The 27,997-nt window shown below is 38.2% G+C and overlaps 1 protein-coding gene across 15 annotated transcripts in view; it reads right to left on the bottom strand.

Annotated features, from left to right (window-relative positions):
* Nucleotides 1-12: 12 nt before the first annotated feature.
* The window catches only part of MBTD1 (mbt domain containing 1), a 31,833-nt gene continuing 3,848 nt past the window's right edge, over nucleotides 13-27,997 (bottom strand). For 5 of the 15 annotated variants that reach the window (XM_064395795.1, XM_064395807.1, XM_064395805.1 and 2 more), the window contains 15 exons: nucleotides 23,972-24,173; nucleotides 22,693-22,832; nucleotides 22,020-22,134; nucleotides 21,846-21,931; nucleotides 16,268-16,385; nucleotides 15,488-15,622; nucleotides 14,939-15,027; nucleotides 13,406-13,640; nucleotides 12,580-12,635; nucleotides 12,216-12,320; nucleotides 11,263-11,416; nucleotides 9,690-9,772; nucleotides 9,148-9,382; nucleotides 8,475-8,552; nucleotides 13-3,897 (listed from right to left, as the gene is read on the bottom strand). In XM_064395795.1, coding sequence (XP_064251865.1) covers nucleotides 3,779-3,897; nucleotides 8,475-8,552; nucleotides 9,148-9,382; nucleotides 9,690-9,772; nucleotides 11,263-11,416; nucleotides 12,216-12,320; nucleotides 12,580-12,635; nucleotides 13,406-13,640; nucleotides 14,939-15,027; nucleotides 15,488-15,622; nucleotides 16,268-16,385; nucleotides 21,846-21,931; nucleotides 22,020-22,134; nucleotides 22,693-22,832; nucleotides 23,972-24,173 — 1,950 coding nt within the window. In that variant the 3' untranslated portion in view covers nucleotides 13-3,778. Of the gene's footprint in view, nucleotides 3,898-8,474; nucleotides 8,553-9,147; nucleotides 9,383-9,689; nucleotides 9,773-11,262; nucleotides 11,417-12,215; nucleotides 12,321-12,579; nucleotides 12,636-13,405; nucleotides 13,641-14,938; nucleotides 15,028-15,487; nucleotides 15,623-16,267; nucleotides 16,386-21,845; nucleotides 21,932-22,019; nucleotides 22,135-22,692; nucleotides 23,217-23,971; nucleotides 24,174-27,997 lie in introns of those variants that run through there. The other 10 variants (XR_010349776.1, XM_064395797.1, XM_064395800.1 and 7 more) reach the window with 10 other exon arrangements.

Raw genomic sequence — 27,997 nt, 5'->3', positions numbered from 1 at the left:
CAGTCAGAAAAAGATTTTTTACCATTTTTATTTTGTGTAAAAAAGGCAAATTTAGTGAATTATTTTCATCTTGTACACAAAGTTATGATTTTAATGCTTTCCACATCCATGCTGAAAATCTGCAGTCTTGTAAAAATGAAAGTAACATTAATTTTTCCAAAAGCATTTTTTCACTGAGTTATGTACATTGCATGAGAAAGCTTTAAATACTCCCTCACTGACCACACAAATTACCAAGAAAAGAAAAGATTAAATTTGTACAGATATTGATCTATATATCAAATACATACAGAAATGGTGTAAAAACCCATTTGTTTATTCTTGATTCCTGCCCCAACATTTTCCCAGGGGCCAAAGCTGATGCCTTTTTTTTGTATAAATGGCTGTGGCTTTTCATTTTAAATATGAAAAAAAATCAAAAGGAAGAAAAATTCAGCTGAAATCACAGTTTTTTAAAATCCCTTCCCAATAAAGGATTGTTACCAAATGTATTAGCACCATTGTACAAAGATCAAGGGAGGGTATTCACATCACAGAAAACAACAATAAAAAAACTCAAAACAAACACTGAAACCCGTGTTAGTATCCGTAGAACAAGGAATCAGTAACTGCTGTAGCTTTCCTCAGATGCAGCAAGGAACAGGTTAGAGAGTTCTACTGAAAATAATGTAATAATCAAAGATCAGCAGAGATCTGGAACAAGAAGGACAGCAGCCAAGTCAGGGACAGGGCTTGGGCTGCCTCATGGTCAGAAAAACCTGCTGTGCCAAATGCCAGAATTAGTCCGACCCCATTGAAGGTTCAGGTGTCCAACATTTGCTGCTCCCTCAGGCAGGTACCACAGCTTGAAAGCCATGAGAAACATCCCAGAGCCACGGGAATGCTTTGCAAAGCCAGAGACACCCCTCGGGTTCTCTGGGAATCACATCCCTGGTAGCACCTTGCTCAGGTTCTCCCTGAGCTGCTCCTCAGCAAGTGACTTCCAGCAGCTCCTTCCGTGGTTTGCTTAGCACAGACTCAAAGTACTTGACAATTACACAACTGAGGCATATCATGAACCCAGAGACACAAAAGGCGTTTCACCAACTGCTGAAGTCACACGGGTACCTGAGAACATACATCACCTCACAGACTTTAGTGTTTGATGAATAACAGAATATTATAAAGACTGACAGACTTTAGAACAGATTCTTGTATTTCTCCTAACACAGGAAGTGTGTTAAGGACTAGTTTTCCCTCTTGACATTTGAAGATTGACTCTGAAATCAGGGATGAGCCAGGGCAATGCACCTCATTCATTAACTTGCCCAACTCTCTACATTATGACACGCTAATTAATGCAACAGTTTTTCTACTGAAGGCAGAAGCTGTTGATGAGAGAAGAAAGCAAGACTGTGAGAACCTTGTTCCAGCTGATGGGACAACCTGCAAGTCGTTGCATTAAAAAAAAAGAAAAAAAATCAATAGTGCCATACTTACCAAATGAAATCAATGCTTGCAGAGCTGGATTTTACAGCAGATTAAATTGAGAACACAGGAAAACAAGCAAGGCTCAAACTGTCACTACAATGGTCTCTAATCCTAGTTCTCCAATCTAGGCTGTTTATTTTGATGTTCAAAATAAACATCACGGGTGGGTCAGAAACTGAGATAAACTATTTGAAGTCTACCAGGTCCAACAAAGTCCTTTTTATGGCTATTTTAGGGAGCTAAAATGTCTTTACCACTGAAAGTTGTAGATTCTTGTAATCAGATTAACAGATTCTGTCAATAGAAGAAGCTGTTGTTAAAAACAGGTCATAATTTAAGAAATTTTATCAGTAAGGGAGGAAAGAATTCCAGAAATTCCTACACTATACAGCACATGTTTTACCTCCTGTAGTAAATACAAAACTTTACATAATTAACCCCTCTTGCATAGAATGAGGTAAACCTGTGTATATCATCAATACTATGTACCCAAAGTGGGAGCAATACGTTAGAAAATAATCAAATTGCTGGTTTTCAACTTTCTATGCACTTTTTTTTTAAGCTCAAACAACAATATACAAAAAATGGTATCCTGGGGCTCTGTGGGTCAATATCCTTAAAACATTTCCTAGGCTGTAGGACACAGATCTTAATTTTTGATCAATTTTTTTTAAGCCTTAATTTCTGGTCAAGAGTCAGATGATCATTGTACTGCTCTGAAGGGGACCTGTGAAGACCCAGAAGCACTTACAGAACTTATAATTCCTGAGAGTTTAGTTAATGAACCTTACTGGTAAAAGCTAAAGCTCTTGATGCACATTCTTCCAGTCACAGCTCCGCAGGGCTGATCAACCACCTCACTCATCAACTCCATTTACAAAAACGTACAAAAGTTAAAAATATGGGAAGATAAAATCCAAATTATTAAGAGATCCTGCAAAAATACTTGGTGTTTAAATGGTCATCACTTTCACCCTTTTAAGCGATTTTTCCCTTGTAAAAACCTGGAAGTTGACCATTTGGGGCCAATAGGATGCTTGACATGAGACAAGAATTCCAGGCAATAGGCAAATCCATGAATTATCCAGAAATAATAATCCAGAAAATTTATGAATTATAGACTAAAACCATGTGATTTTGACACTGTTCTCAACTCCTGTGTTACACCACTGCAGCAAGACATGAATATTGCAGGCTATGCAGGACTGAACTAATTTTTAATCCACAATGTAGGGCTCCTTTCAGGTCACCTGAAACCATGTGGCACATCATCTGAATGATCACAGATAAATATTTAAGATAGTAAAGAAACATTTAGGGCTTTCTGAATGGGAAAAAAAAAAAATCACAAGAATACTCACAAGTTCCTTCCCACTACCAAGGGAATCCTTAGTGACTGTCCATCTAAGCTGCTTCTTCAGTCAAAATTCAGAGCTACAACTAATCTTCCAATTACAGAATTTTCTGAAGTTCCAGTTTGGCATAGGGCTCTGTAAACATTTGCTGAAGCATTCCAAGGCTACAGACATTCATATACAGACAAGAGCTTTACAGATCCAATCCAATGCCCACTGCGGTCGGCGGAGACAAGGCTACTGATATTAATGGGCACTGAATCAGACCCTAAAGAATGCTAAAAAACCAAAAACCTTATATAAAAAAGGGTATTTTAAACTAAATAAAAACACCTTGAAAAGGTAAAATCTTCCTCAGGCGATGGCTCCGTTGCACTTGGGGCTACTCACTGAGTAGAGCTTTACAGGACTGTCTTCCGTATATAATTTATGCCTTTAAATCAGGGCTTTAAAGCCTTATTTTCACAATTAAAAAAACAGAGGCGTGACCAGTGCAGTTCACAAGAGGCTAACAGTCTCCCAACTTGTACCAAAAAGGTTCATTTGTTATGACAGTTCATTTGTTTTTGCAACTATATCTTCCTCCAACTGCTTCCCACAATCATGCTAAATAAACTTTAATCTTACAAAAAAATTAGAATTTCAGTTCTTGTTAACAATGCACAATAAATCTGAACTTGAAAATATTACAAAATTCTTTCAAAAGCTTCAAATACAACACAAAAGTGTCCTTTGTTTTTGTTTTTTAATAAATTGAAAAATCTTTTTCACTAAAATAGTTTCCCCGCCCTTCCAAAAAATTCTGAACTGAGTCTAATTCAGCTACGTTTAGCAAAGCGCCCCAGGCACAGTCACCTGAACTGCACCATCCAAGTGGGAACAGAATCAGTCAGTCTTGGTGAAAGGTTCTTCTCCTGCCACCAGTGCTGTGCCCCTCACTCCTGGGAGCTGCCTCAGGGTTCCTGTTTGATGTAGTAGCTGGCGGAGCCGTTGCTCTCCTGGTCAGACGTTCCCTGCAGGAAGCTGTACTCCTCTCCATCCAGCAACTCCTCCTTCAGCTGTAACGAAGTCACTACAAATCAAAAGTTCACATTAAACATCTATATGACTTAAATTTACTTAATATTATGGATTGGGAGCATCCCAGATTCCCCATTTTCTTATATGCCACATTTTAGTGATGCTTTAATGCTCAGGATCCCACAGAGAACAGACACTTTGTGAGTGCAGATGGAACCATAAGTTATGCTCTAATATTAACAGATTTCATATTACTTACAATAATATATTCTCCACCAGATTTTCTCAAGAACTGAGTATTTTAAACCACTTTAACTTTTAAACCACTGTGGTTCCTATTTAGTCATTATGCAAGTGAAAATGAGATTGGAAATGGCCAACAGTTCACCTACAATTCAAATTACTTAGCCCAGATATTGAAAACAGTCTATGTGAGGCAACAAGACATATTAACAAAAATTCTCAACCCATCAATAAAATTTTAAGATCCCAGAAGGTAAGTTTCATTAAAGCAAAACTTATTTTGTACTTTTAATCTTCCCTTCTTTTGTTTATAGAATTAAATAGAAATGAGATTAAGAGAAAGGTATTATGAATAGCAATGTCACAATTACTTTTCCAGTTTCACTAACAAATAGAGATGATTATCAAAATATGAGCACAATGAAAAGAACACTGAAAACAAAACATGCAAACATTCATTAAAGGTGCAGTAGCCACATTAAAGGGTTGATTATACAAAAATAAATTATTATCTATGACCAAATGAATGAGAAAAGTATCAAAGTCTATAATTATTCAATATATAGTTTATACATCTTGTCAATGTGTCTTGAAATGCAGAAATATGCAGTGCAAGGAAAATACCCCAACCCAGAACCTACTGCTACTGATAGCCCTGCAGTAATTTATAAGCTCTTTGATTATTCTTTTAGAAATATTCTATGTTGAAACAAGCTCTTGAGCTAAACAAAAATCAAATTTGAAAATTAAGGTAGTAGAAGATGTCAAAAGTTGCTGCAGCATAATGCAAGCTCTCCTCATCTTCCTTTAATAGATTCCTCCTCCCACCTACAGAACCCACCATCCCTTCCTGATTTTTTTCCTCCCAAATACTTTTCCCTGCATCATGCCCAACCCTGACCAAGATTCCTGATCTCTGGGGGGCAACAAAGAGCTGTCTAAATGATAAGAAACACAACTGGCTACTTGGCTATGCTGCAATGCCTTAAGCAAAGGCTACACAGAGGTGAGTGATACAAACCAACACACCATGCATGTTGTTTCCCTTCCCTCTCCTGAGCAGGAAGCTCCTGCAGGTAAAGGAGAACAGTAATTGCCATGATTTGTATTGCCTCTGGCTCATTTGAACCAAAGTCCTAACATTTAGATATTTAATGATATCTTACTTCACTTGTTCCTATTATACAGCTTTTAACTACAATCCTCCATTAGAAAAGCTTAGTTACAGCTACACACCAAATTGCTTGAAAGAAGCAAAAGGAAAACTAATTGAAGTCATCCAGCTGAAGGAAAAGGAATGCAGATTGGGTGAGGTACTTCCTTTTTACATCATCTCAGTCATTTGCCAGGACACAAAGACACTCTCTGATGCCATGGCATTCAAACCTCCCAAAACCAATACAAATAGAGCACTATGCTCCACAGCTGGGTGAATCTCTGGGAACAGTCTCTTCTCCTGCAAGACTGGCTGTATGTTCATTTTTAAAAATGAAGCAGTCCAACAGATGAATTTCAGTGCTCAAGAGATCACTTCAGATGACTGGGAGATGCAAAGTACTCACGCACCCTAAAGCAGCACTGGGAATTTGTTAGGGAGCAAAACCACTTCATACAAACCAAGGTGAAGAGCAGAACCTTTCTCCTGTGCTCATGATGATACAAAAGAGGATAGAATTGGGTTGGAACCCTTACTGAGATCTCCCATGGACAAGAAGTTTCAGAACAGATGCTGTTTTGTTACTAATCTTCCAGCAGCTCCATTCAAAGCCATGCAAACATCCCCTGCACTGTGCCTGAATATGTCCTACAGCTACTGCAATATCAGGCAATGAATGATGCTGAGGAATATGCACATAATTAATGAGTTCTGGCCAATCTCAAATGTGCTCTAAATTGATTTGATGGTATCAAGGTGATGCCTCCTTCCAAGAGACTGAAAAGGTATGGTCTTGCTGGTTTCAAGATAGATATATTTATCAACATATATATATATATCTATAGATATATCTCCTTGGTCAATGACAAGGCTAACCACACCACAAACAAAATTAATTCTGTCCAGCCTTACCAAAACTCAGTGTTGAAAAGTTCCCCTCAATTATCATAATCATCCCCTCAATTGATCACCGAGTATCAGAAACCAAGGAACACAGGTGTTTAATAGGAACTGTGAGATCTTCTGGCACAGAAATTCAGACTGTGTACATCTTTGCACTACAGAAATGCAATGCAGATACAGATTTATCATAAAAGAACAACTGGGCAGAAATAGATGCTCCAGAACACTCTCCCATAAGCAAAGCTTCTCTTTGGCATCAAAGGCTCTGTTAAACATGGATGCACACACCAGTAGGAACATGAAGTGAAACTAAAGGGTTCCTTCAGGAGTGTTGAGAGGTGTGCAGAAGGGAGTAAAGGTTTTCCTCTGGGTCTAAAGGTGGCATTTGGGTTCCTTTTTTCCCAGTCTGTTAATGGATAACACATGGACAAGAGAAACTGTTCTGGATGTATTCCAGAGTCAGCAGAGAGTGCTGACAGGGCAGCCTGTGCAGGCTAAGGAAGCTCAAGGGAGTAATCAAGCAAATCTGAAGCTAAATCTATCAACCTGGCAGCTGTCCTGCAGGGAGAACATCACCCAGTCTGTCTGACAGCTCCTATTGCCACAATGTATTTGTTAGCAATAATTTGCTGCATTACATTGCCAGAGATACCAGGAAAGAGATAAACTGCCAGATCCTTGAAGTGAATTTGTATAATTGAAGATTGATTATATTATGTAAACGATACCTAACGAAGTTCAAATTTTAATGGACTTCAATATTACCAATTAATTTTTAAGAGTTCTCTGCTCACTCATACAGATGCACAATTACACTGCTTCAAATATATTTTCTTAGTAATCCACAACATTTCAAATAACATATTCCAAAGATATTTTCCCAGATAACTGCCTTTTTCTGATACAAAGACAAAAATCTTTATTTACAGCACATAGTTATTTTCTCTGCAAAGGATAAGACACAATAATGACCTACTTACATCCAATATTCCCAGATTCACATTACCATTCAGTTTTACAGGGTGCATTTTTTGTATCTTAACAATCTGCAGAGCCTCTCTGAGATTCTCAGTAACCCACGCCACAACTTTCTTCTTCTGAAATTCTAAACCAGCTGCAACCCTCTGCTATGATTAATTCAGTGACATGGTGCACCAGCAAGAATGAAAAGCTCTCTAGCAGAAAAAAATCAAACCAACTAAAATTCAAAGGAAAAAAAAGAGAAGAAAGAAAGACTGGATGAGTCAGCACATGACACCCTGGACCACAGCCTGCCACTCTGCAGTGAAACACTGCTGTGACCAGTTACCTGTCTGGAGGCTGGGACTGAACTCCTGGCTATTCCTGGGAGGCTGGAAGGCCTCAGGGGCTGTCTGTGCTGGAAGGGCTCGGGATGGAGGAGGACTCAACTTGTCATGCCCAGAGCAGCTCCTCCACACCTCACCTGCCATGGGTGGGCTGCACAAAGGGACAGGTTTCTTTCCAACAGCTATCTTCCTCTCTAAACATCAAGTCAAACTAAAATAAACGCTCAATTTAAACTGCATCAGGTAACTCTGACTGTTCGTTGAGAAATGGCTCTGACTGATACTCACCCATTCTCTAAAACCAGGGCTTGTACAATGGCACCATTTAGTTATTACTGGGAACATTGTTCTCAACAGCCACACTGTAGTCCCTGAATTCCACAGGCTATGGGTAGGACTTCCAAGGGCATTGCTTAATACCATGACCCACTTATTTCATGCTCTATCAATGAAATACAAATGCTGTGTATTACTTCTGCTGCAGCTACACTGCACAGTCACACACATTCCTCTGCCTGGACACCCAAGACATCTTGGCTCAGTTTCAGGCTGCAGCTGCTTCAGTGTGTGTACCTGAGACAGAAGGATGCTTCTGGGGAAATAATCCTCTCCAAACAAAGTTTATCACCTCTAAAAATACATGCTCTTAATTCCTTTGGAATGGTATTTCCCATTTTCCTATAAACACAAAACTATTTTCGTGTGTAGTAAAAAGACTTCTAAATGCCCTCGAATTATTAAACACTGCATTCATGAAAAAGTGTTATTAAAACATTTCCCATACAAATTACCATCTTTCTCCTTTATCACTAAGATGCTCCCATTCTGTGCTCAAGGCATGTTCTCTGTGGTATTGAGGGCACAACATCTGTCTCAATGAAAAGTTGTTTTTGTGGCATACTGCACCTTTAAGCATAACACCTGGTTAGACACGAACATTTCCAAACAGAAAAGGGACTTAGGTAGAGACCAGAAACTTTAAAACATCAGGTAAAGTGCAAACACTATTTTGTCACCCACTTTTCTTATGTCCTTTGTACTGCTGTGATTTAGCTTTTTTCTTCTGTTTGGATGAACTTGACTGGCTATCTCTTGATGCTGCAAAAATGAAGAATTCAAAATTTATGCTTATTTAAAAAAAATCCCCACTTTACAATGTGTCAAAGCTGCTACACAGTTACAGAATTTTTCCTTAGTGACTGAAGACAGAAATTTACTGTGGAAAATCAATTTGCATTAAATGACTTAACAAGAACTTGCCCATTACCCTCTTATTAACAGTTTTTGAAATGCATTTCATCAGTTATCATCACTTGATCTGACAGGACAAGTTGTGATGTAATAAATTACATACAGCTTCTGCACAGGATGAGTTTCACCAAATTCAAGAGGTGAAACAGATACACTGGCAGTCTTAAAGCAATATAAATTCTCAGCAAGGCAAGCTCCTCCAGAACTGACAAGAGGCTTTTTCCCAGCATCAAACCAGCATCTTCTGGCATTGAAAAATAGTAAAAAATACTCAGAAGTACTTTAGAAATCAAAGTGGGAAAGATTAGAACTGCCAATTAGAACTTCCAGGCATTAGCAAGAGTTTTTTCTATTTTTGTTATGCCTGGGGGCCTAACTCAAAAAGGTTAGTAAAATGAGCCCCCATTACATTAGTTTTCATTATTGACAAAGCAGAACTCACACTGCGGTGCTGGAGGCTGGAGCTGGTATCCAGTGAGCTGACACCATCCCACAGGATAGAGATCTGGGGACTCACAGTCCACCCACTGATCGTACTCATCCTCCCAGCCATCGAAGTGTATCCTCAGCAGCCGGTGAATAATGCGCGTCACCGTGGCCACGCACACCAGGCGCGGCTCCATCAGGTCGACAGCCTCCAGCTTCATGCCAACATGAAACCCGTGGTTTGGAACTTCCTGGGCAAGCAAAGAAAGCAAACATCAGTAAACAGACGTGTTCATCAAGATGGTTTAAGCACAGTGCTGAAACAGGGATTTCAATCCACTTAATATAGAAAAAAACCAAGTATTATTGATGAAGTTTCCTGTATCTCTGCATCTGTTTAACACTTCAGAGATACCAACCTTTGTTTACTCAAATGGTTCTTATCTCTAAAAGTTTTAGATCTTTAAAACTGTATTTAACAAATGGGTCCATCCCATGCACTAAGCAAAAATGAAAAGAAAATCCTAAAACCAGTACAAACATGTATAATTCCATTACCTTATTGAAGAGCTTTACTGGTGCAGCTATTGAGTCAGTTTCCCTGAGGTAGTCAAACCATTTAAAAGGGAGTTTTGCATAACCTGTGAATTTTAAACAACATTTTCATACATCAACCGCAAACTTCACGTGTAAGAACAACAGAAAAAATAGCACATTGGGAGTGTGTTACAGCTGAAAATCAACAGAAGTCAAGCATCAGTAGCAGAAACTTCCACTCTCTGAGCTTTGATCTAAGGGACAAAAAGACACCTAGACATTGCCATTTGCAACTAACAAGAAGAATGAAGCACTGGGTAACATAAAAGATATTATTTTAGTTAAGATTAATCACTTAAACTGGAAGATTTTTGTCCATGCAGATTCTTATCTCAACAAATGCCCTACACAAATGACCCAGAACAGATCACGGAATTTAGAACATCCAGTTTCTTCCCTGGGGGAAAATAACTCCACTATGGAAACACTTAAATTGTCAGGAACAGAATGGTAAGAATAAACATGGATATTTTAGAAGTTTAATAAGGGTAAAAATAGCAGTAATATGTAATACAGAAAATTAGAGAATTTTTAAAAAGCTATTATAAAGGGAAGAAAATCTCTCAAAAACATATATAACTGCTACTGAATATGCATAAAACACAGGAATATCTTTTCCTGTGAGCAATTTTAACAACTGCTTAAACTAACAATTCTCTAACTCTAGCTGGAGCAACAATAGCCTGGAGGATTTCTCTGCATCAGTGTGCAGTGATGGACATCCCAAAAATCTGCAGTGCAGTAGGCATGGTGTGGGAGCTCCAGGAGAGGTGTGCAACTCACCTCTGTGGGGGCAGAGGGCTGCCACTCTCAGTACCCACGGCCCAAAATTCAATCCCATCCCACAAAATGCCTAGGCATCTTCACCCATCTATTGATTTCAGCATGGGATGAAGAAGTTTGGGAGGAATAAGCTTTGCAAAGTCCAATGATTTCACAGCAACTGAAGTTATCCACAATATTTAATGCAACTTGAATAAGAGTGCTTAGAGTGACTATGGAATCTATCCATGAATAGATGCAGCTAGAGAGTTAATTAATAATGGCAATACTGTATCAGTTCTGCATATTAATGTTTTTCTTCTCAATGTAACATTCCTCTGCTACACCAATACTCAAGTCCTAAAGCTCAAGTTTGTGTATAGCCTTCCAAAACTTGACTGGTGTAGTTGTGAATTAGCCTGAGATTCTTTACAGTGCTCATTAATTGTTTTGGTGGGCAGGACTTCCCAACCAGTGACACTTACTGAAGAGCCCTCTCAGTGACTCCCACACTTTCCATTGACTTAGTGGAATCCTCAATTTCTGACAGCAAATGCAAATTATTTCAGCCAATAATCAATCTAACTTCTTCTAAATGAAAAGTTGGTGACCTCTGGTTTAGGTTACTTGAAAGTAAAGCTGTTATATTTGTTTCACACTTGAGGAAGTCCTAAGAAGTGACCTGAATTTCATAGGCTGAGTTAAGAAACAAAGCACATGGCACACACAGTATCACTGAGCAGTATAACAATAAAAGGTGTCAGAATGCTACCTGTACCTCTGGGTGGAGTTAGTTCAATCATGTTAATTTCACAGAAACCAACAGGGAAAATAGAAGGGGAAGTGGCATGGTAACAAAACCAATCAGACCCATCTGCTGCTTCTGAGCCATCAATCCCAATCATAAGATAGCCATCTGCTAGCACCTTGGTAAAGAGAAACAAAATTTCACATTAAATACCTTCAGCTGGGTGAGAAAGCTAGAAAGAAAGCATGCCATGTTTCAAGTGTGAAAGCAATTCAATAATAATAGAAGCACACTTAGAAGGACATTCAATTATAACAAAAACCTTCCAAATCGTATCTGTCTCTAGGACTGTGAATACAACTCTTACATGCACCTTTGATAACAACAAAGTTATGAGATGAATATTTCCTTTTTCTGAGGCTTAGTTTATTTTTCTTGTGAAGAACAACTCTACTTGTAAAGCTTAATAACTCAGTCTATTCTTCAGTTTGCAAGGATATTCAGTACCCCATTACTCAAAACCATAACAATTCTCCTCACTGGAAAGGTTAAACAATTCAGCTAAGCTGCTTTTCAAATGTTCTCTTTTAAAGCAGATTTCACATGAATTGGCTCCCTTTCAATCAAACTAAGAAAGAAGGACAGCCTTAAAATGTCTTCATAGACTTCTGCGAGTCAGCAAGATGAGGTCTGGTTTTGAACAGTTACAAAACACTTGGTGTAATTAGCAGAATATTTTCCTGCAAATTCCTCTCACATATACATTACATTAAAGGTAAGGCTGAATTTCCAGAGCTTAAAGTCAAACTACATGAGCACATTTGCATAGTGGTTGTATATAAACAACTGACAGACATACCCCGTTCACGAATGAACTCTCCTAATTTTGGTTTTGACCTTCTTGTTTCAAGCCTGAATAAAGGTACGGGGAAAAGGATTCCTCTTTGCCTCCCCAAAATGCACATTTGCTTTCTTACCTTTCTGATAGTTGCCACACATATTGCTGAAAGGTTTAGGGGGTCTATAGCTTCCAATTTCATTCCTTCTTTAAACCACTCTCCAGCTGCATCAACCTCTTTTACCTAAAGAATCACAGAACAGCAGCAGAAACAAAGAATTTAATGAGCCTGAAACAAAACAAACGCCCACAATGCCAAAGCAACAGACTGAAATATTGTTCTACCACCTCTGCTTACATCAGGGAGGTCAGATTGGACAACACAAGCAGGAACACTTGTGCTGGGCCAGGATGTAAACAGAGTTTCAGGTCTGGTTTACACACAACAGGAACTGCAGGTCCTCAATCAATTCTGCAAAAAGTGTTCTAGCTACTCAACTCACCTTCATAAATAAGTGTGGGGGTGCATCAAAATGTCCATCCTGTTTCTTTGTAATATCTACAAGGAATAATAATAATACTATAATATTGTTCAGAACTTTTGTTCACAGAGAGCACAACATGTTTTTCTGAATATGTTAACCAATACCACACAAGCACTGGTGTTGGGAGGCCCACAGTTTATTAGTAACACTACCACAAAAATCAGGAGCCTTAACTATTTAAAATTACAATTGCTTTTGTATTTTAGGTAGCAAAGGCTTTAACTGTGTCCCTTCTATCACACTGTCACTGCACTTTCCCAGCCCATTCCCTAATGCCCCAAAATCATGTAAATACTGCAATATAAAATATTAGACAGCCTTTAAACTTGCCAGTAAATAGACATTCTGTTTCTACTAGGATACGTGTCCATGTTGCCTTGTAGAAAGGAGGAGTTAGATGTGAAGAAACTAAGAGTTTGTGGAGTAGGGCTGTAATTCCAGGTATCAGCATGAAAAGTGAAGTTTACCATGCTTGAATTGTGCAGTTAAAGGTTTTCCTACCTACATTTGCTGGCTTCTGTTTATCATTGAATCTTCTAAACACTACAAATCAACCTAAAGGTTATTCTGCCTTTTCCACTGCTGTATAATATGTTAATTATAATTTTAACTGAAATTCCTGAGTGTCATAAAATTGGTAAAATCCCTGGGCCACATTACATAACATTCTCAAGCACCATTATTCAAGGTAGTTTAATTGTATAAAGCAACAGAACTGCTAAAGCCAGACTCCTCCCAGCCAACACTGCCCACAAACCACTCCTATAACCCAAACCAAACTCACCAGATCTTTTGAACCTGTGTCCTATACTTCGAGACCAGCCAATATGATGAATGAGTGGGCTGTACATATGGCACCAGAAGTCATCAGTTTTGTCCTCACTCTCTTCATAGACCAATCTCAGGCGGCCCCCAACCACGCTATCCACCACAGCCACCCTCGTGCGGCACAGGTGAGTCTTGTCCACCACTTCCACCCTCATGGAAGTTTTGAACGGGTACTGCATACACTCAGACACCTTGAAACAACACAAAACAGACGTTCTGTAAGAATATCCTCTAGTTTTCCATTTCCTGCCTTTTAAAGCACAGTATTGACGTGCTTGTCATTTAATTGAAGTACTTGTTAATCAACCCGGAGAAATGACACAAATTATTTGTTTTCTATTTCATTGTAACAAAATATTTCAGAAAACTTAGAACAGATCCTACAATGCCTTAATTGTTTCAAGGTCATCCCTTAAGATGAGATGCAATTCTCATGTAAGTTTAAGGAATTTTCCATTGACATAATGAAAGTTTGTTCAGTTGTTAGCAATGTGTGAAGTTACCTTGAGAAACAACTTTAACAAGAAAAACTTCAAGATATTTTGTTCTTGCTTGGTCATCCACTCAAAATACAGCATTTTAATAAATGTTAAAAAGGATTAAAATGCTTCATATTAAGGCATAGAAAACAAACCTTCAACATAATTAAAGCTGGCCATTTACAGAAGTGTTTCTTCAAAATACACAAAATAAAATAAACAGATGTTACTCTGCCATGTGAAAACAGACTGTATTTAAAAATCAGCATCTGTCACTTGCCATTTTCATTACCACCTCTCCAAAGGACTGCGATCTTGCCAATTTAATTTGGCTTCCAATTGAGCCAATTGTAAAATAAAAATTAACAACTGCAGAAAGGCATTTTGGTCAATTTAAAAACATTACATGTAGTGTAAAACAACGAATTAAGTCTCATATTTCTACTAAGAACTATATACACCATCATCTCACAATATTGGCAAGTAGACTTCCAGCACACTTTACAGCAGCTGCCACACCTGAAGACATGACTAAGACAGAAAGAAACCTAGTCCAGACCAGGAAGAAAATACTAAGATTTAAAAGTATGATCTTCATTCCTTCTACATACATGCTATATTAACATATTCTGTTCAGTTTCTTGAAATAGTGCATGAAACAATTCCTGAATTAGAAAAATCAGTTTTCATTTTTCTTACGTATCACAGGGTAACTCAAGAGAACTTCAGGGTTTTCTGTGGATTTTTTAAATGGGGTATTTTAAAGTTAAAATAGACCAACTAGTTTTTACAGACAGCTATTCTTTCTAGAAAAAAGTTTACCAAATACATACTGACAAGTGTGGACATAACTGGAGAAGAGATTCCAAGGAAAACTGTATCTAAGGGAAGAAACTACTGTACCTCCTTCACTGCAAGAGGAGCTAATGTGCCACTGTAAAATATTTCAGTTCTTCACACTGTGCTGCAGTTTTCTTTACAGAACATCATTGATACTGGATCAGCCTTACCTTCTGAGAAAAGTCAGGAGGAAGTGTTTTGGCACCAGTAAGTCGTTTCACTAGAAAAGCTTTCCAGTTTGTGTATTTGTGTTGGATGGCTGTTGCAAATGAAGGGGAAGAAATAAGCCACTGATTTTTAACTGTGCCCGTTAGAGACAATATTAGAGTCTGGAATATGTAAAGAAGAAATTCCAGATGACTATTAAAAGGCCTAGATGACAAAAATGACAAAAAGCCTTTTTAGAGAATGAATGCTACCCAAGATTAAGTTTATAGGCCAGGGTAAACAACTTAATAACTAATATAAATAAAAATCAGTGTGTATTCCCATAACTGATTAGCAAAGTTCTGCCACCCCAATCTTAAAAGCTTTGAGTCACATCAGATGGGCTACTCCAAGAAACACAGCATGAGTCAAAAGTTAAAATTAATTATTAATTCTTAACTGTTGAAAAAGTTGTTATGGTAAAAGAATATTTTCTATCTGGATCATGAGCAAATTTAGTTTAATAAAGAGAGAGACTTTGAAATCAGTCAGTCAGACTACTATTGACATACTTCGAGGAGGAACTAAGGGCTTCCCACTGGTTGCACACCAACCAACTGGGTGGATGTCAGACCCACAAATGTTGCACCAGAAGTCAAGACTTGAATCATTTTCAAATCCTTCATATCTCAGCAGAGCATTGTAGCCTGAAAGAAAGCATTAAAAAAAATACAAGAATGCAACAAGATTATAAAATATGTATGAATATTTCTTGACCAATCATCATGTACATTATATTGGTTTTCTAAATGTAATTTTTAATAGCAAGTTGGCGTTTTTTGGCACATTTCTGGATGCTATTAATGCACAGAATTGATTACTTTGATAAATGTGCATGTATTATCACATAAGTAAATTTAAATAAGATTAAAATTCTTGAACTATAAACCTTTAGAAGTTCCACAAAAGAGAACAAAATTAATTACACACAGTATCTGCTTTTTCATATCTTAGATCTGTAACCTTGAATTTCTAACTTTTTACCAATAAAAGTGATTTGTATAATGAGGTTTCTTGACAGCTCCTATACCATGTCTCCTTTCTGCTCTGCACTACTCTTTAGTAGTATTAAAATTAAATTAATATTAAAAATCAAACCAAGGACAGACATTCTCAAGCATCACAGCAGCCAGAGTAGAACAGTGACAGCACTACAACAAATAACCTACAGACACAGCTCTGCCAACCTGACCAGTGTCAGCATTACTCTCACCAGATGATCACTGACTAAAGTACTTGACCTCTTCATAGAGTTCTTTTGATTATTTTAATTTCAACTAAAACACATTTACCTGCTAATTTTACAATTCCAGCTATCCAGAAGACTTTGGTAGGTAGGCTGCAGTCAGTGTTTGGAACCTCCACTCGCACTCCTTCTGCAATATCACCCCAGCAAGTCCCCATGGGTGCCTGTCAAGGTTGTGGTTAAAAAGTCACCAGCTCACCATGTGAAAATATTAATTTTTTGTTACCTCAGTGTTCTGCAAGCAACTTAAAAAGACAAAACATTGAATATACATATAACAAACATATGGTTAGAAACCACTGTTTCTATGAGAACCTACTTTTGTTTTGATTTGACAACTATGCATAATACTGTAATTGTATCCACTTATTCCTCTGTATTTACTGGAAAAAACCTATAGCATTCAAAGTTTAAACAGCAGTTAAGCACAAATTGTACATTCCCAAAGGTCAGTTTTATTCTATGATGTTTCAATTAGGAAGAAACTACTGATGTTAGTAAGAATGGTAGAAATTGCTATGCAATTCTACTTGCAAGAAAATCATGGTACCTGTAGCACAGACATCAAAACCATTAAATTCTGCAAGTCAGGCTGGAAGAATGCCTACAAATTATTTCATTATTCTATTCTGATGATTTGTTATGGTAGGGTTTATCACCCACTGGTTCACATCCTCTCAGAGGAACAGGCTTTCACATCACCTGCAAGCGATCACTCCGTGGAGCAGACAAAAAGAACAGAAGGCTCTGAGTGGCACCTTTTTAATGAACATCAGAAGGAAAGGCTCAGCAAGATCCCTCACACTGTCCCATGTGAGGAATATGTTAGGAACAAGAAGGAATATCTGCCTGATGAACTCGTAAGGGTTTGCAGAAGCTGGTGATAGAAATTACATTTAGTTTGCTATCTCAAAGAACATTTTGTTGAACAGAGCATAATGAAATGTCAGTCAAAGATGGAATTGTAGATACCAGTAATGCACAGTGCTGAAGAATCTAAATTTTTAACAGTGACTCAACCAAAGTTATATTGGTAACAAGCTAGAAAATGTCTCAGTCTGCATTAAACTTGAGACTACCCAGGAGAGAGAGAGAGATTCATATTTTGGGTGTTTTATAACAACAGTCACATCAATTCTGAGAAAGATAAATTCTTATCAGTTCAGAGATTAGCCAGCTACCACTGGGTTAATTGAAGGAGGGATCCTCTGGCTCTGCACTGTCTCTTTCACAAAGAGAACCCAGAGAACTGAACCACCCAGTGGGAATAGACTCCAACTGCACAGAAGCTACAAGTGATGAAATCTGGATTAATCCTGAATAACTGAAAATGACAAAATTGGAGTTTTGCTGGCAATCAGCAATTGCCATGAGTAGCACTAGAAGCTGAATTTATCTTAAAAAAAGGAAACCCTTCACTAGTTGAAGTATTTGAGGTTATCCAAAACTTAAAACTAGTTTCAACTCCTAAAGGAAAATGTAAGTATGCCAGGTGCTATTCTTGAAGCCTGGTCTCTTCATGTTCTGCTATGTCCCATCTACACCAGTCTAGACCACAGAGCTCTCTTCTGCCATCTGGCAGCCAGAGAAAAATCCAACTGAAAAGATGATGGCTTATTTTCACATACAAAATATGCAGATACAACTTAAGTCCCACCCTCTCACCACTACCCTCTCTAAATTGACATGTGTAGGTTTTTGAATTGAAATGGGGAAATAAAACTTTTCAAACTGCATATTTTAGCAAATCTTGTTGCCCGTATAGAGATACAGATGAGGCCAAATAATCCAAAACAACAGTGCTAACAAATTTCATCATTCAGCTGCACTGAACTGAAGTACATTTTAATGCCTGGTCATCTATTCAGTTGATTCAGAGAGAATAGTGCATCAAAACACTTCTCCTGACATCAACTTAAAAAGGAAATTTCATTTCCAGAGCGTGGATTGGTATAGACGGAAATAGCAGAAAGTTAAATTTGTCCTTGTCTGTGAAAACATTGGTTCTGCTAGTTCTCCTACACCAATCCATATGGCTCACCCTTTCAAGAAGGAAGCCATCCTGTGCAGCATCACTGCTGAAATGTCAGACAATTATACTGTCCTGAGGGATGGTTTACAGCACACCTGCTACACTGCACCATGTTAGTCTCCTTCACTCATTAGGGATATTCTTGAAGCAGGAAGACCTGGATAAACCAGGGCTGTGACAGCCATCTTCCTTCATCTCTCTTCTGTCTCATCTGATTAATCAATCAATGTTTGAAGAGTGCTCTTAAAAACTCAAAATGCACTAGGGAAGTGTTAATCTTACTTATCTGCTGACTGAAAGGTGACTGCAGTCTGGATTGGCATGGAACTAGCAGAACCATCATTTACAGGTAAGAACAAATTTACCTTTCAGACTCATGACGAAGAGATCCACGTCACATCACTCCCAAACAAGGAAGAGCTGGTTCCTGGCTTCCTGCTCCGAGACAGGACCTGGGAGGGGTCTATCTGTGAGCACCAAGGGCCTTCTCTGCAAGGTAAGGTGCAGTCAGGAAGGGCCTGTTTGACAGGAGCACCTAAACGCCAAGTATTCCACATACGCACCTGAATAAAGAGCTCACGTGGCTTAAATCAGTGGCTTCTAGAGATTTTGGAAGGCATCAACACTGCCATGAGTCCAGACTTTTAATTAAATCAGGATTTTAATGGCAAATCCTGATGGTGATGCTACAAATTCCTGAATTGTATGGAATGCTGAAACTTGGTGTGTGAGCAGCGCCCCAACAACAGGTAATGCCAGAGCAGAAAACATGCAAAAGGGTTTAAACAAAAACCTTCAAGGCAGAATATTGCCACCCAGTGTAGCATCCTGGAAATGCTCCCTTAAATCACTGGATATACTTTAAAAACAGATGAAATCAAGAGAATGAAAATATTTCGGCTCAGAATAAAATTCAGGTGGAAGAAAGAACTTCAGGAAATGTGCCTCTCATTAACAACAGAGTGAAAAGAAATAATTGCTCTTAATTGTGCATAAAACTGTCCAGTAAGTAGTACTGAGAAATAACTCAAACCACTGTAATTTCCTTTCAGTTGTAGGAATGGTTTGAACTAATAAAAGCAACTATAGAAAAGAGTAAAAAGTGTTTAGAGGATAAAAAGTGGAATGCAGGTCAGCAATGAGCTCACTGTATGTGACTAAACTATCACTCAATATTAAAAACATTAAATTGAGTTTTTCTCCTTGCAGCAGCTACTGCTGTGTGCCTGATTAATGCAATTTGACAAAATATAAAAATAAAGAGGCTGCAAGGTGCACAAATGGGAATTCTGGCATTGACACTGGCTTCCTGCAGGATATAAACCAAAGCAGCTCCCTACTTCAGTTTACTGAACGCTGAAGTCATGGGCATGGCCACTCTATTGCTACTGAATTTCATTAGTGTTACTCAACACTCAAGTCTGGAATAAATCTAACATGGAAGCACAAAAAGCACATCAAAATACTTTGAAATTAATTCTTGTCATAAAGAGAAAGAACTTCCCAAGATTTAGATACTTTAAAATGTAGCTATTTTAAATTGAAGAAGAAATAACTTCCCAGGAAAAAAACAAAACCAGAAAAACTGATTATGAAATCTACATCAGACCAGGTTATTAAAAAAAAAAAGCCAAATCTCACATCTCATAATTCCTCTCAATTTTCTTTAATATTGATCATAATGTTCCCTGTCAAATATCCATACAGATATATTGATTATAACCAGTAAATTCAATAAATTTTACTGAATAATGAATTTAAGGGTAGATATGTCATGATTTTACTGTCAACTCAAAACTTTGATCTTGAACAGAACAGCTTTATATATTCGATCACACACATACAGGTGTATGAAATCCATAATATGGATGGTAAACAAACATCAACTCATACAAACTTTTACAAATCAAAGCAATACAGTACACAGAAAATAGCAATAATCTTTCCAGAAAGTCAAAAAGAATACTGTTTAGTTATCAATGGAGAGTGGGACAAAGAGAAGGACCTAACAGAAGAGCACTGATGTGTTTTTCAGATTCTGACTGGTCTAAATAATGTATTTTTCCAATAAATAACCACAGTAAAGTTAAATGCAAATCATACCCATATAACACTAACTCATATCCACCAAAGAAGTAGAGCTCTCCAAAGAAAACAGCAGGATTTGCATTTTACTTGTATGAAAAAGGAAAACGAGGACAGAAAAGAAACAACTTTCAGGCTACTTGGCAGCACTGTTGCCATTATCTTGTGAAAATTTCTGAGGTACAATGTGACCACTAGTGTGGTCTTGCTTCCCATTATTGGGGCAGTGTGCACCTGAATGAATGAAGCAGTGAGAAAAGGAGATACAACTGCTCTTAATAAAATGTAATGTTGGAGCATAATTTACGAGTGATCTGACGACTGTAGCGGTCTCTAATACAGGATGCCACACACCCTGAGACATCTGCAGATCCAATAGCACAGTCCATGTTATCAAATGAAACTTTTTGATATGGATTATGAAATCACTTCTTACATGCACACAGCTGTGAAAGCAAAGTGCAAACATGCTGACTGGAGCATGCGGAAATTGATACAAATTCCCCAAGTTCTCCCAGGCAAGGCTCTGTTCTGGGCAGAGCAGAGCTGAGGCCTCTGAGCATAAAGGGCACCATTCACAGAGTGCCAACTGCCAGGAGCCCTCATCTCCCACTGGTTTATGATCTGAGAGGGCTCAGCAGCAATTCCTGCGCTGAAGAGAAAATATTTCTCTTCTCTCTCATGGACAACTTCCATGAAGAAAAACGTTTGTTTTGATTACAACTTTCAGCACATAATTTAGAGCAAGAAAAAAAATTTGTTATACAGTACACTTCAACTTCTGAAATTAAAAAATATGCTGAGAAAACACCTTTTGTCAAAGCTTTTACTTAAGAGACAGGAAGTACTGACAATATTTTAATTGTCAGTCTAATGTCTCATGTCTGGAATTTTATAAACACATTAAAGACAGATGGTGCTAAATATTTTCCCCAACCCCTAATTTCCTCAGTCACTAAAGAATGTCTTTTTGTCTGAAACTTTTGAAACTCTAAAACAAAGAAAACCAACTTTTTAAATTTCAGATTTCTAAACAGCCTTAGTTTCCCCCCATACTAGATTACTTGGCAGCATGACTGACAGGGAGAATCTGACTAAAAATAAAGAAAAAACCTCTAAATCTAAATATGTAATGAAAAGATCAGTCCAACACAATGGAACAAGCCTGACTTAATCTAAAAAGCCTTTTGTAACTGTTTTCAGTACAGCTTGACTTGGCTGGTTTGTTACTCTGCAGTACATGGGTTTATTTTGTGACTTGAACATAAGAAAAAGAATTCTCAAGTATGTAAGAGCCTTCCTTTTTGTTTATAAGAGTGTATCTATGATGAAAATAACTGATGGTGATCAGAATGATTTTAAAGGACAAAAATTATCTAAAAAGGAGTCATACTCACATAATGAAAAATAATTGGATATTAATGTTTTGAAAAAATAAATTCAAGAACTTCCACAGACTCACTTATTCACATACAGAGAAGGAAAGCACAAACTGAGAAATACTCACGTGTTTAAAGCAGGTAACAGGAGCTGCTGTAAAGCTATTACTATTGATGTAGTTACCCCAGCTGAAACCTTCCACAGGGACAGCTGCTAAGGGAAAGTTATTGCAGTTAGGAAGCTGCTCATGAGGCACAAAGCTTTCAGTGTTTTTGTTTCAGCTCTGTTTATATACTGTTACCTGCTTTTGTCTTTGCCTGGTTTTGTAAAGTTGCTTGGTACTGGGCATATGCTGCTAATTTAGCCACTAAGGGCTGTTTTTGTAGAACTTTAGCCTTCTTTGTTGGAGGTTTGCCCTAAAAAAAAAAACAAACAAACAACCCAAATAAATAACATCTTTCTAAACTCCTGTCAGGAAATTTCCACAGGTCTGCAGCTAACTTTGACAGATTTAAACTAAAATCAGAAGTACACAAAGTATCACACATGTATTATAAAAGAAATTTAAAAACCAGTAGTAAGGAGTGTCCAAAAGATGACTTTTGTACTACTATCCCAACTTGAACAGCACTACAGATTCACTGCTGTTTACCTGAAAAAAAGATATCTCTTAAAAGCAGGTCAAAAGGAAGAACTTTTAATCTAACTTACAGCAATGCAATTTATTGGCATTTGTTGCAATGAATTTGAGACAGGGTATAACGATATTTCTTGACATTTTTCTATCTTTTATTGAATACTACAAACATGCCTGGATGATTACTTGATTAATATTTTAAGTCAACGGACATATACCTATTAAGAAAACCCTCAAACCCAAGAAAGTGATATTAAAACATGCAGCCCATGTGTACAAATACCCAATTTCACCACCACAGACGACAGAAAGGATGTAAAGAAAACGGTGTCTGTACCGCTACCTGAAGCCTGGCCAGAATGCTGGCCTTCTTGGAGTTGGAGGAATAGCTTCTGGAGCAGGACACACTGCAGAAGCGCTTGGTTTTAGAGTAAAAAGCATCCCGGACACCAACCATCCCACACATCTCACACGTAGCTAATCAGAAGAAAGAAAAAAACCTCAAAATATTATGAGTGTAGTTAAAATTGAAAAAAAAAAATCAGAATATAGAGCACAGAATGAAGTTCCTGTAGGTGGTACCATCAAACAGTTTCTGAGGGCTTTACCCCAAAGAAAATTGCACAGGAAAAAAAATTTTTAAATACCACTACTAATATCAGTGAAACAGCAAGAACCTCAAGTTCACTGGTGAAACAGTGCCTCTTTCTGCTCCCTATCAATTTCACCTCCGGTGCAAGGGAATGACCCAGCTAAATCAGCTCAAGCTGATTTTTGGTTTTTCACTGTTCTCAAGGAAGCATCTGCTTTGAATCTGGGCTTGCCATTCTTGGTTTCCTCTAAACATAGAATACTTCCAACCTGAAATAAAACCAGATTTACTGTTTGATTCATAAATTAGTATATCCCAATTACCCCAGCCCACCAGTGTTTTTTTCTGGCTCGAATCACGTTTCAGAGATGGACAGCATCACCCACAGTGTATTCCAAGATGAGTAAGACTCAGAGACCAACTAATGCTAGTGAGACAACACCCAAATTCTGCCCAGAGAGAGCTCCACACTAATCACTAGGATTTCACATAAAATATTTTTCCCTGATAACAAAAGAAATCTTCCCTTTCAATCTATTTTCCTAGATCCTCTAGCTCTCAGCTAGTGAGGAGTGAACAGGTATACACTAACAGGTTTTATACAGTAGCAGTAATGAAGTTTTCCTACTATAGGAAGAAATATTTAAACATATTGTACATGTAAGAAAGGGCAGAGAAAAGGTATGCCCTGGCATAGCTAGAACACACTGACATTGTCCTCAAAGCTCCTCAAAGAATAAAACTAATGCACATGAGAAGACATGCATGTTCGCACACAACACATTTGATAGGAGGGAAGATGTTCCCGTACTATTTCTTCCCTGTCAGCAGGATTCAAACCCTCTCTCATTTCAGTTTAGCAGAACCCAAACAATTCCCCTTCTCAAAACCAACCAACCCCAAGCCTTTAGCTGCTTTGGTCCCTTTTCAGTTGGGACCAACATTTGGGATGGGACCTCACAACCCAGCTCACGCTAAAATCCATCAACATCCAACTCCTTGCACTCACACAGCACACACTTACCCATGCCAGATTTGCCATCTGGATAAGTATAAACTTGCCCATTGTTCTTGATAATTGGGAGACTGGATGGCAAAGGAGCAACCTCCTCCTCACTTTCATCTGAACTGGAGCTGCTGCTGGTGTCCTCACTACAACTATCATAACCGTCAAACATCCCGAACGAGTCTCGACGTTTCCTTTCCACTCGCGAACTATGTTCTGTCTAAAAATTAAAAATAACCAAACAACACAAAAAACCAAAGAATAGCAGAATGTTCTGAATGCAAAGATTCCAAAGTCAAGCTTAAAAAGTTTCACAGGTCAGTCTTCAAAAGCAGATATTCTAAAGCACTGCTGTATCAGCACAGACATGAGCCATGTATTGCCAATTACATGAGCATTGGCATAATCAAAACTGGCCAATTTTTGGTGTTGTCATATACAGAAAGAAAAAATGAGTCTCATGATCCACTGAGAATACACAGGAGCCATCCATATATTTATTTTCCTTGGTATCTTTAGAGTTCATTAAGTCTGATGAGCTGAACACTGACAAGCCACACTGATCTTATATGCAAATGAGCACATTCCAGATGGCTGCAGCCAATTCCACTAAAATTCATTCATTTGAGAAAGCTGGGCAGAGAAAAGACAGTTCAATCAAGAGGGCCCTTGTACCACAGCAAAAGGAATGAGAGGCTCTCTGCTCTTATTGGCTTGTGGGGTTATCCATAAATCACTCAGCTCCCCTATGACTCCTGTGTGAAGCAGGAACACCTCTCCAGCTCACAGGGCTGCTCAGAGGATTAATACATTAACCATTATGAAGAGCTCAGTTACTATGGCAATAGGGTCTGCACAAATGCTGAAAGAGAGAAAGGTGACTAATTTGCCACTGTCATACACAAAAAACTTGTTACATAATAGTTTTTCTATAATCAAAAAATCTGAAGTAGGATAAAAGCACACAATTTTGTAGAAGGCATGACAGTTAAGCAATTTCCAGCAAAGACAGCAAAGAAGAGATTAACAGATGTACTTTTTCTGAGGCACATCCACCACATGCATTTTGATACAGTGACAATTTTCACTTATTAATATCTTACACAGCTCTGTTGAAACAAGGCTACTCCTATGTGATGCCCTCATTAAGCTAAAAAAAACCATTTAATATTTCATATTATTTCCATAATCTTAGTATTGATTGGAAGTTTGAGAGGAAATAACAAATAAAGACCAAAAAAAATTCTACAATAAAAGCACAAGTTAGAGGAGTGAAGTACAGGCAAGAAAATAAGAAAAATTTCAAAAGCCTTTGGCTCAACTTCCTTTTTCAAGACCTAATTTTATTTAAAAGTCAGTGTAGAGAGAAAAGTAATGTGATTGGGATTTTTTTTTCCTTTTTAAATTGCATTTGAATTCATAGCTTCAAGATTTCGTCACAATTCCCCAAACCCCTTCCTAGAGGATATGCCTGAACATCTTTGTTGTTAGATCTCCTTCAAGCCTTTTTCTGCCATGCTATGCCTTTATTATAATATATTTTACTTGGAAATCTAAATAAATCCTATCATGGAAGAATTTCCTAATAGGCACAAGGGAAAACTGATTTCCACACTGACCCAATCTTAGCATGCAATTATTTAAAAAAAAAAAAAATCTCCAAAAACCCAGTAAGCACAAAAGGTTATGCAATAAGGCAAACACTTTAAACACACTTACAGTAGTTTTGAAACAAAACAACCAAATCAGTGTAACATTAATTATGAATATACACCCCAGCGAAAAAAAAAAAATTGTATTTAAGCAAATCAAATTTAGGATAGGGCATAACCTGATAACTTCCTCAAGGCACTGAAACCAGCCCATGGCATTGTTAGAGGAAACACTGAGCCATGGCAGACAAAGCCTGGCCCTGACCCGTGCTGGCAGCAGTGTCACCTGTCCCATCTGCCACCAACACGCATGACAGTGACTTGTTTGTGTGTGCACATGTGTGCAGCTTAAGGCAAAGATGAGCACAACGTCGCCATGGATACAGTGTCCTGCCAACACTGCCAGAAATTTTCAGAGCAGATGACGAAAACTAGTCATCTTCCTTAAGATTTCAGGAACTCCTGAACATCTCGGTATTTAAGTTCTCTTGACCACAGTCTCTGCTAGGATATAAACTGTGATTCCACATGAACCATTCCCAGCAGTACTACCAGAGCACTGTCACGCTTAGGAGGTTTTATGGACAGATACTCGTGGTGTTTCAAAGCCTAGGGAAGGATCTCCCTCTTCATGCCCTTATCCTCTTTAAGACAGCTGGTCTGATTTCACTGAGAGATTAGGGCCTCATCCCATTCCAAGGTGTGATTCTTTGGCTTCAGCTCTCTTATGGAGGCTGCAGTACAAGCCTGTCTTAGGACATCCCCTTCCCACTCCAGACTGGAGAACTCTGGCCCTATAGGGTGGTAACTTTGCTCAGTGGTCTGAAATGCTGATGCCACTCAGAAGGAAGTGAAGTGCAGCCCATTCCCAGTCCCTGCAATTCCCCATGCCAGCTCTGCTCCCACTGCCAGGGAAGGTGGAAGAAGAACTGGGAAGCTGGGAGCAAGGTGAAGGACCAGAAGCTGAAGCACAGGGCAAGGTTAGAAGGACTACCACAACGGTGCACCTGGCTCTTTTTCTTGTTCTTTTGCATCACTTCCACTTAGAATCTCAATATTACTGCAAAGCTCTCTGCCAAAATATCCAATGATAGGAAGGAAAACAGCTTCTCTTTGTAAATGGAAAGTTGGGCGCTCAATTAGGAAAAATCATTCTTCAGTTTTATACAACTTCAAAAGTAGCAATCATCAAGTTTTTGAGTTTAACTACACTGTCAAAACAAACCTCATGTATCACCTTTCCATTTACTTAATATTCAGCTAAACTGTTCCAATTCAAAATTACTGAATACTGAATTGGCAATTCCAATCAGCAGTTTTGCTTATTTTAAAATAATACTGTAGTTTTTGTAAAATATTTGTATCCCAGCTTTTGCCAGATAATTTATGCAGGACATTCTTAATGTTCATTTGTAGTTACCTGGATTGCAACTGGGGAAACTACTCAAAATGTTTGGTGAGATTTCAAAAAGGCAGAGTTTGCAGGAAAAAAACCAACAAAATACTTCGTACACAAAAGCAGGTGAAAGTTAGGGAAGATGATACACAAATACCTATGCTGAAATTTTGTTAGAGCAGATCAAAACACTTCTATTTTGATAATAAACACCACAGAGGCTCTTTTTAACCCATGTTGAAACACAGCATTTGTAGGAACAAAGTGAACATGAGGAAGATTTGAAAACCCTTCCTGTAGAACTCAGATGAAGAAAAGGAGCTCTAGCATCTGGAAGTGAAAAAAGTAGGAGCACTGCTTGAATTCAAAGGTCAAAGACACATCCTTACAAGAAGGACAATGTATACCTCAAACAGAATTATAACCAAGGTAAAGCAGCAGCTTTGGTACAGCAGCAGTTTGCAATTTCTGCTGAGTCCTTGCTAATTGGTTACACCTTTTTCTTTTGAAAATTAAGAACAAAATTTCCCCCTTTCTGATTTTCTAGGGCCTCAATCTTTTTCCAGAAGCTCTCAACCATCTCATCAACAGTTCCTGAAGTACTGTACTATACTGTGGTGAGCTTCATCAGAGATACCAGGAAACTGGAACCATCTACCTTATGCACACATTCCCTCTCTCTTTGTTGTTATCCCTCCTATCTTCAGAAAACGCAAAAAGAGAGCCCAGGAAATGACAGATCAAAGAGCCTCATCTCATCCCTGATGAGGTAACAGAACAAGCAATGTTGGAAGTCATTTCTAGGCACGTGAAGGACAAGCAATTCTTAACCAGTCCTTTTGGGCTTCACAGACAGCAAGACCTTGTCTGTCCGAAGCAGCACCTCCCCACAGCAGCTGCAGGTCCTTGGATTCAAAAAGAGGTGTGCAGAAAAAACCCCAAAAAACCCAACCCTTAAATCAACATAAAACCAGCTTCCTACTCTTCAGAGCTGGA

The sequence above is a fragment of the Passer domesticus genome, chromosome 20, assembly GCF_036417665.1.
Source record: "Passer domesticus isolate bPasDom1 chromosome 20, bPasDom1.hap1, whole genome shotgun sequence".
Classification (NCBI taxonomy): Eukaryota; Metazoa; Chordata; class Aves; order Passeriformes; family Passeridae; genus Passer; species Passer domesticus.
The sequence above is the reverse complement of the archived record's forward strand: the minus strand, read 5'-3'. Positions and strand labels throughout refer to the sequence as shown.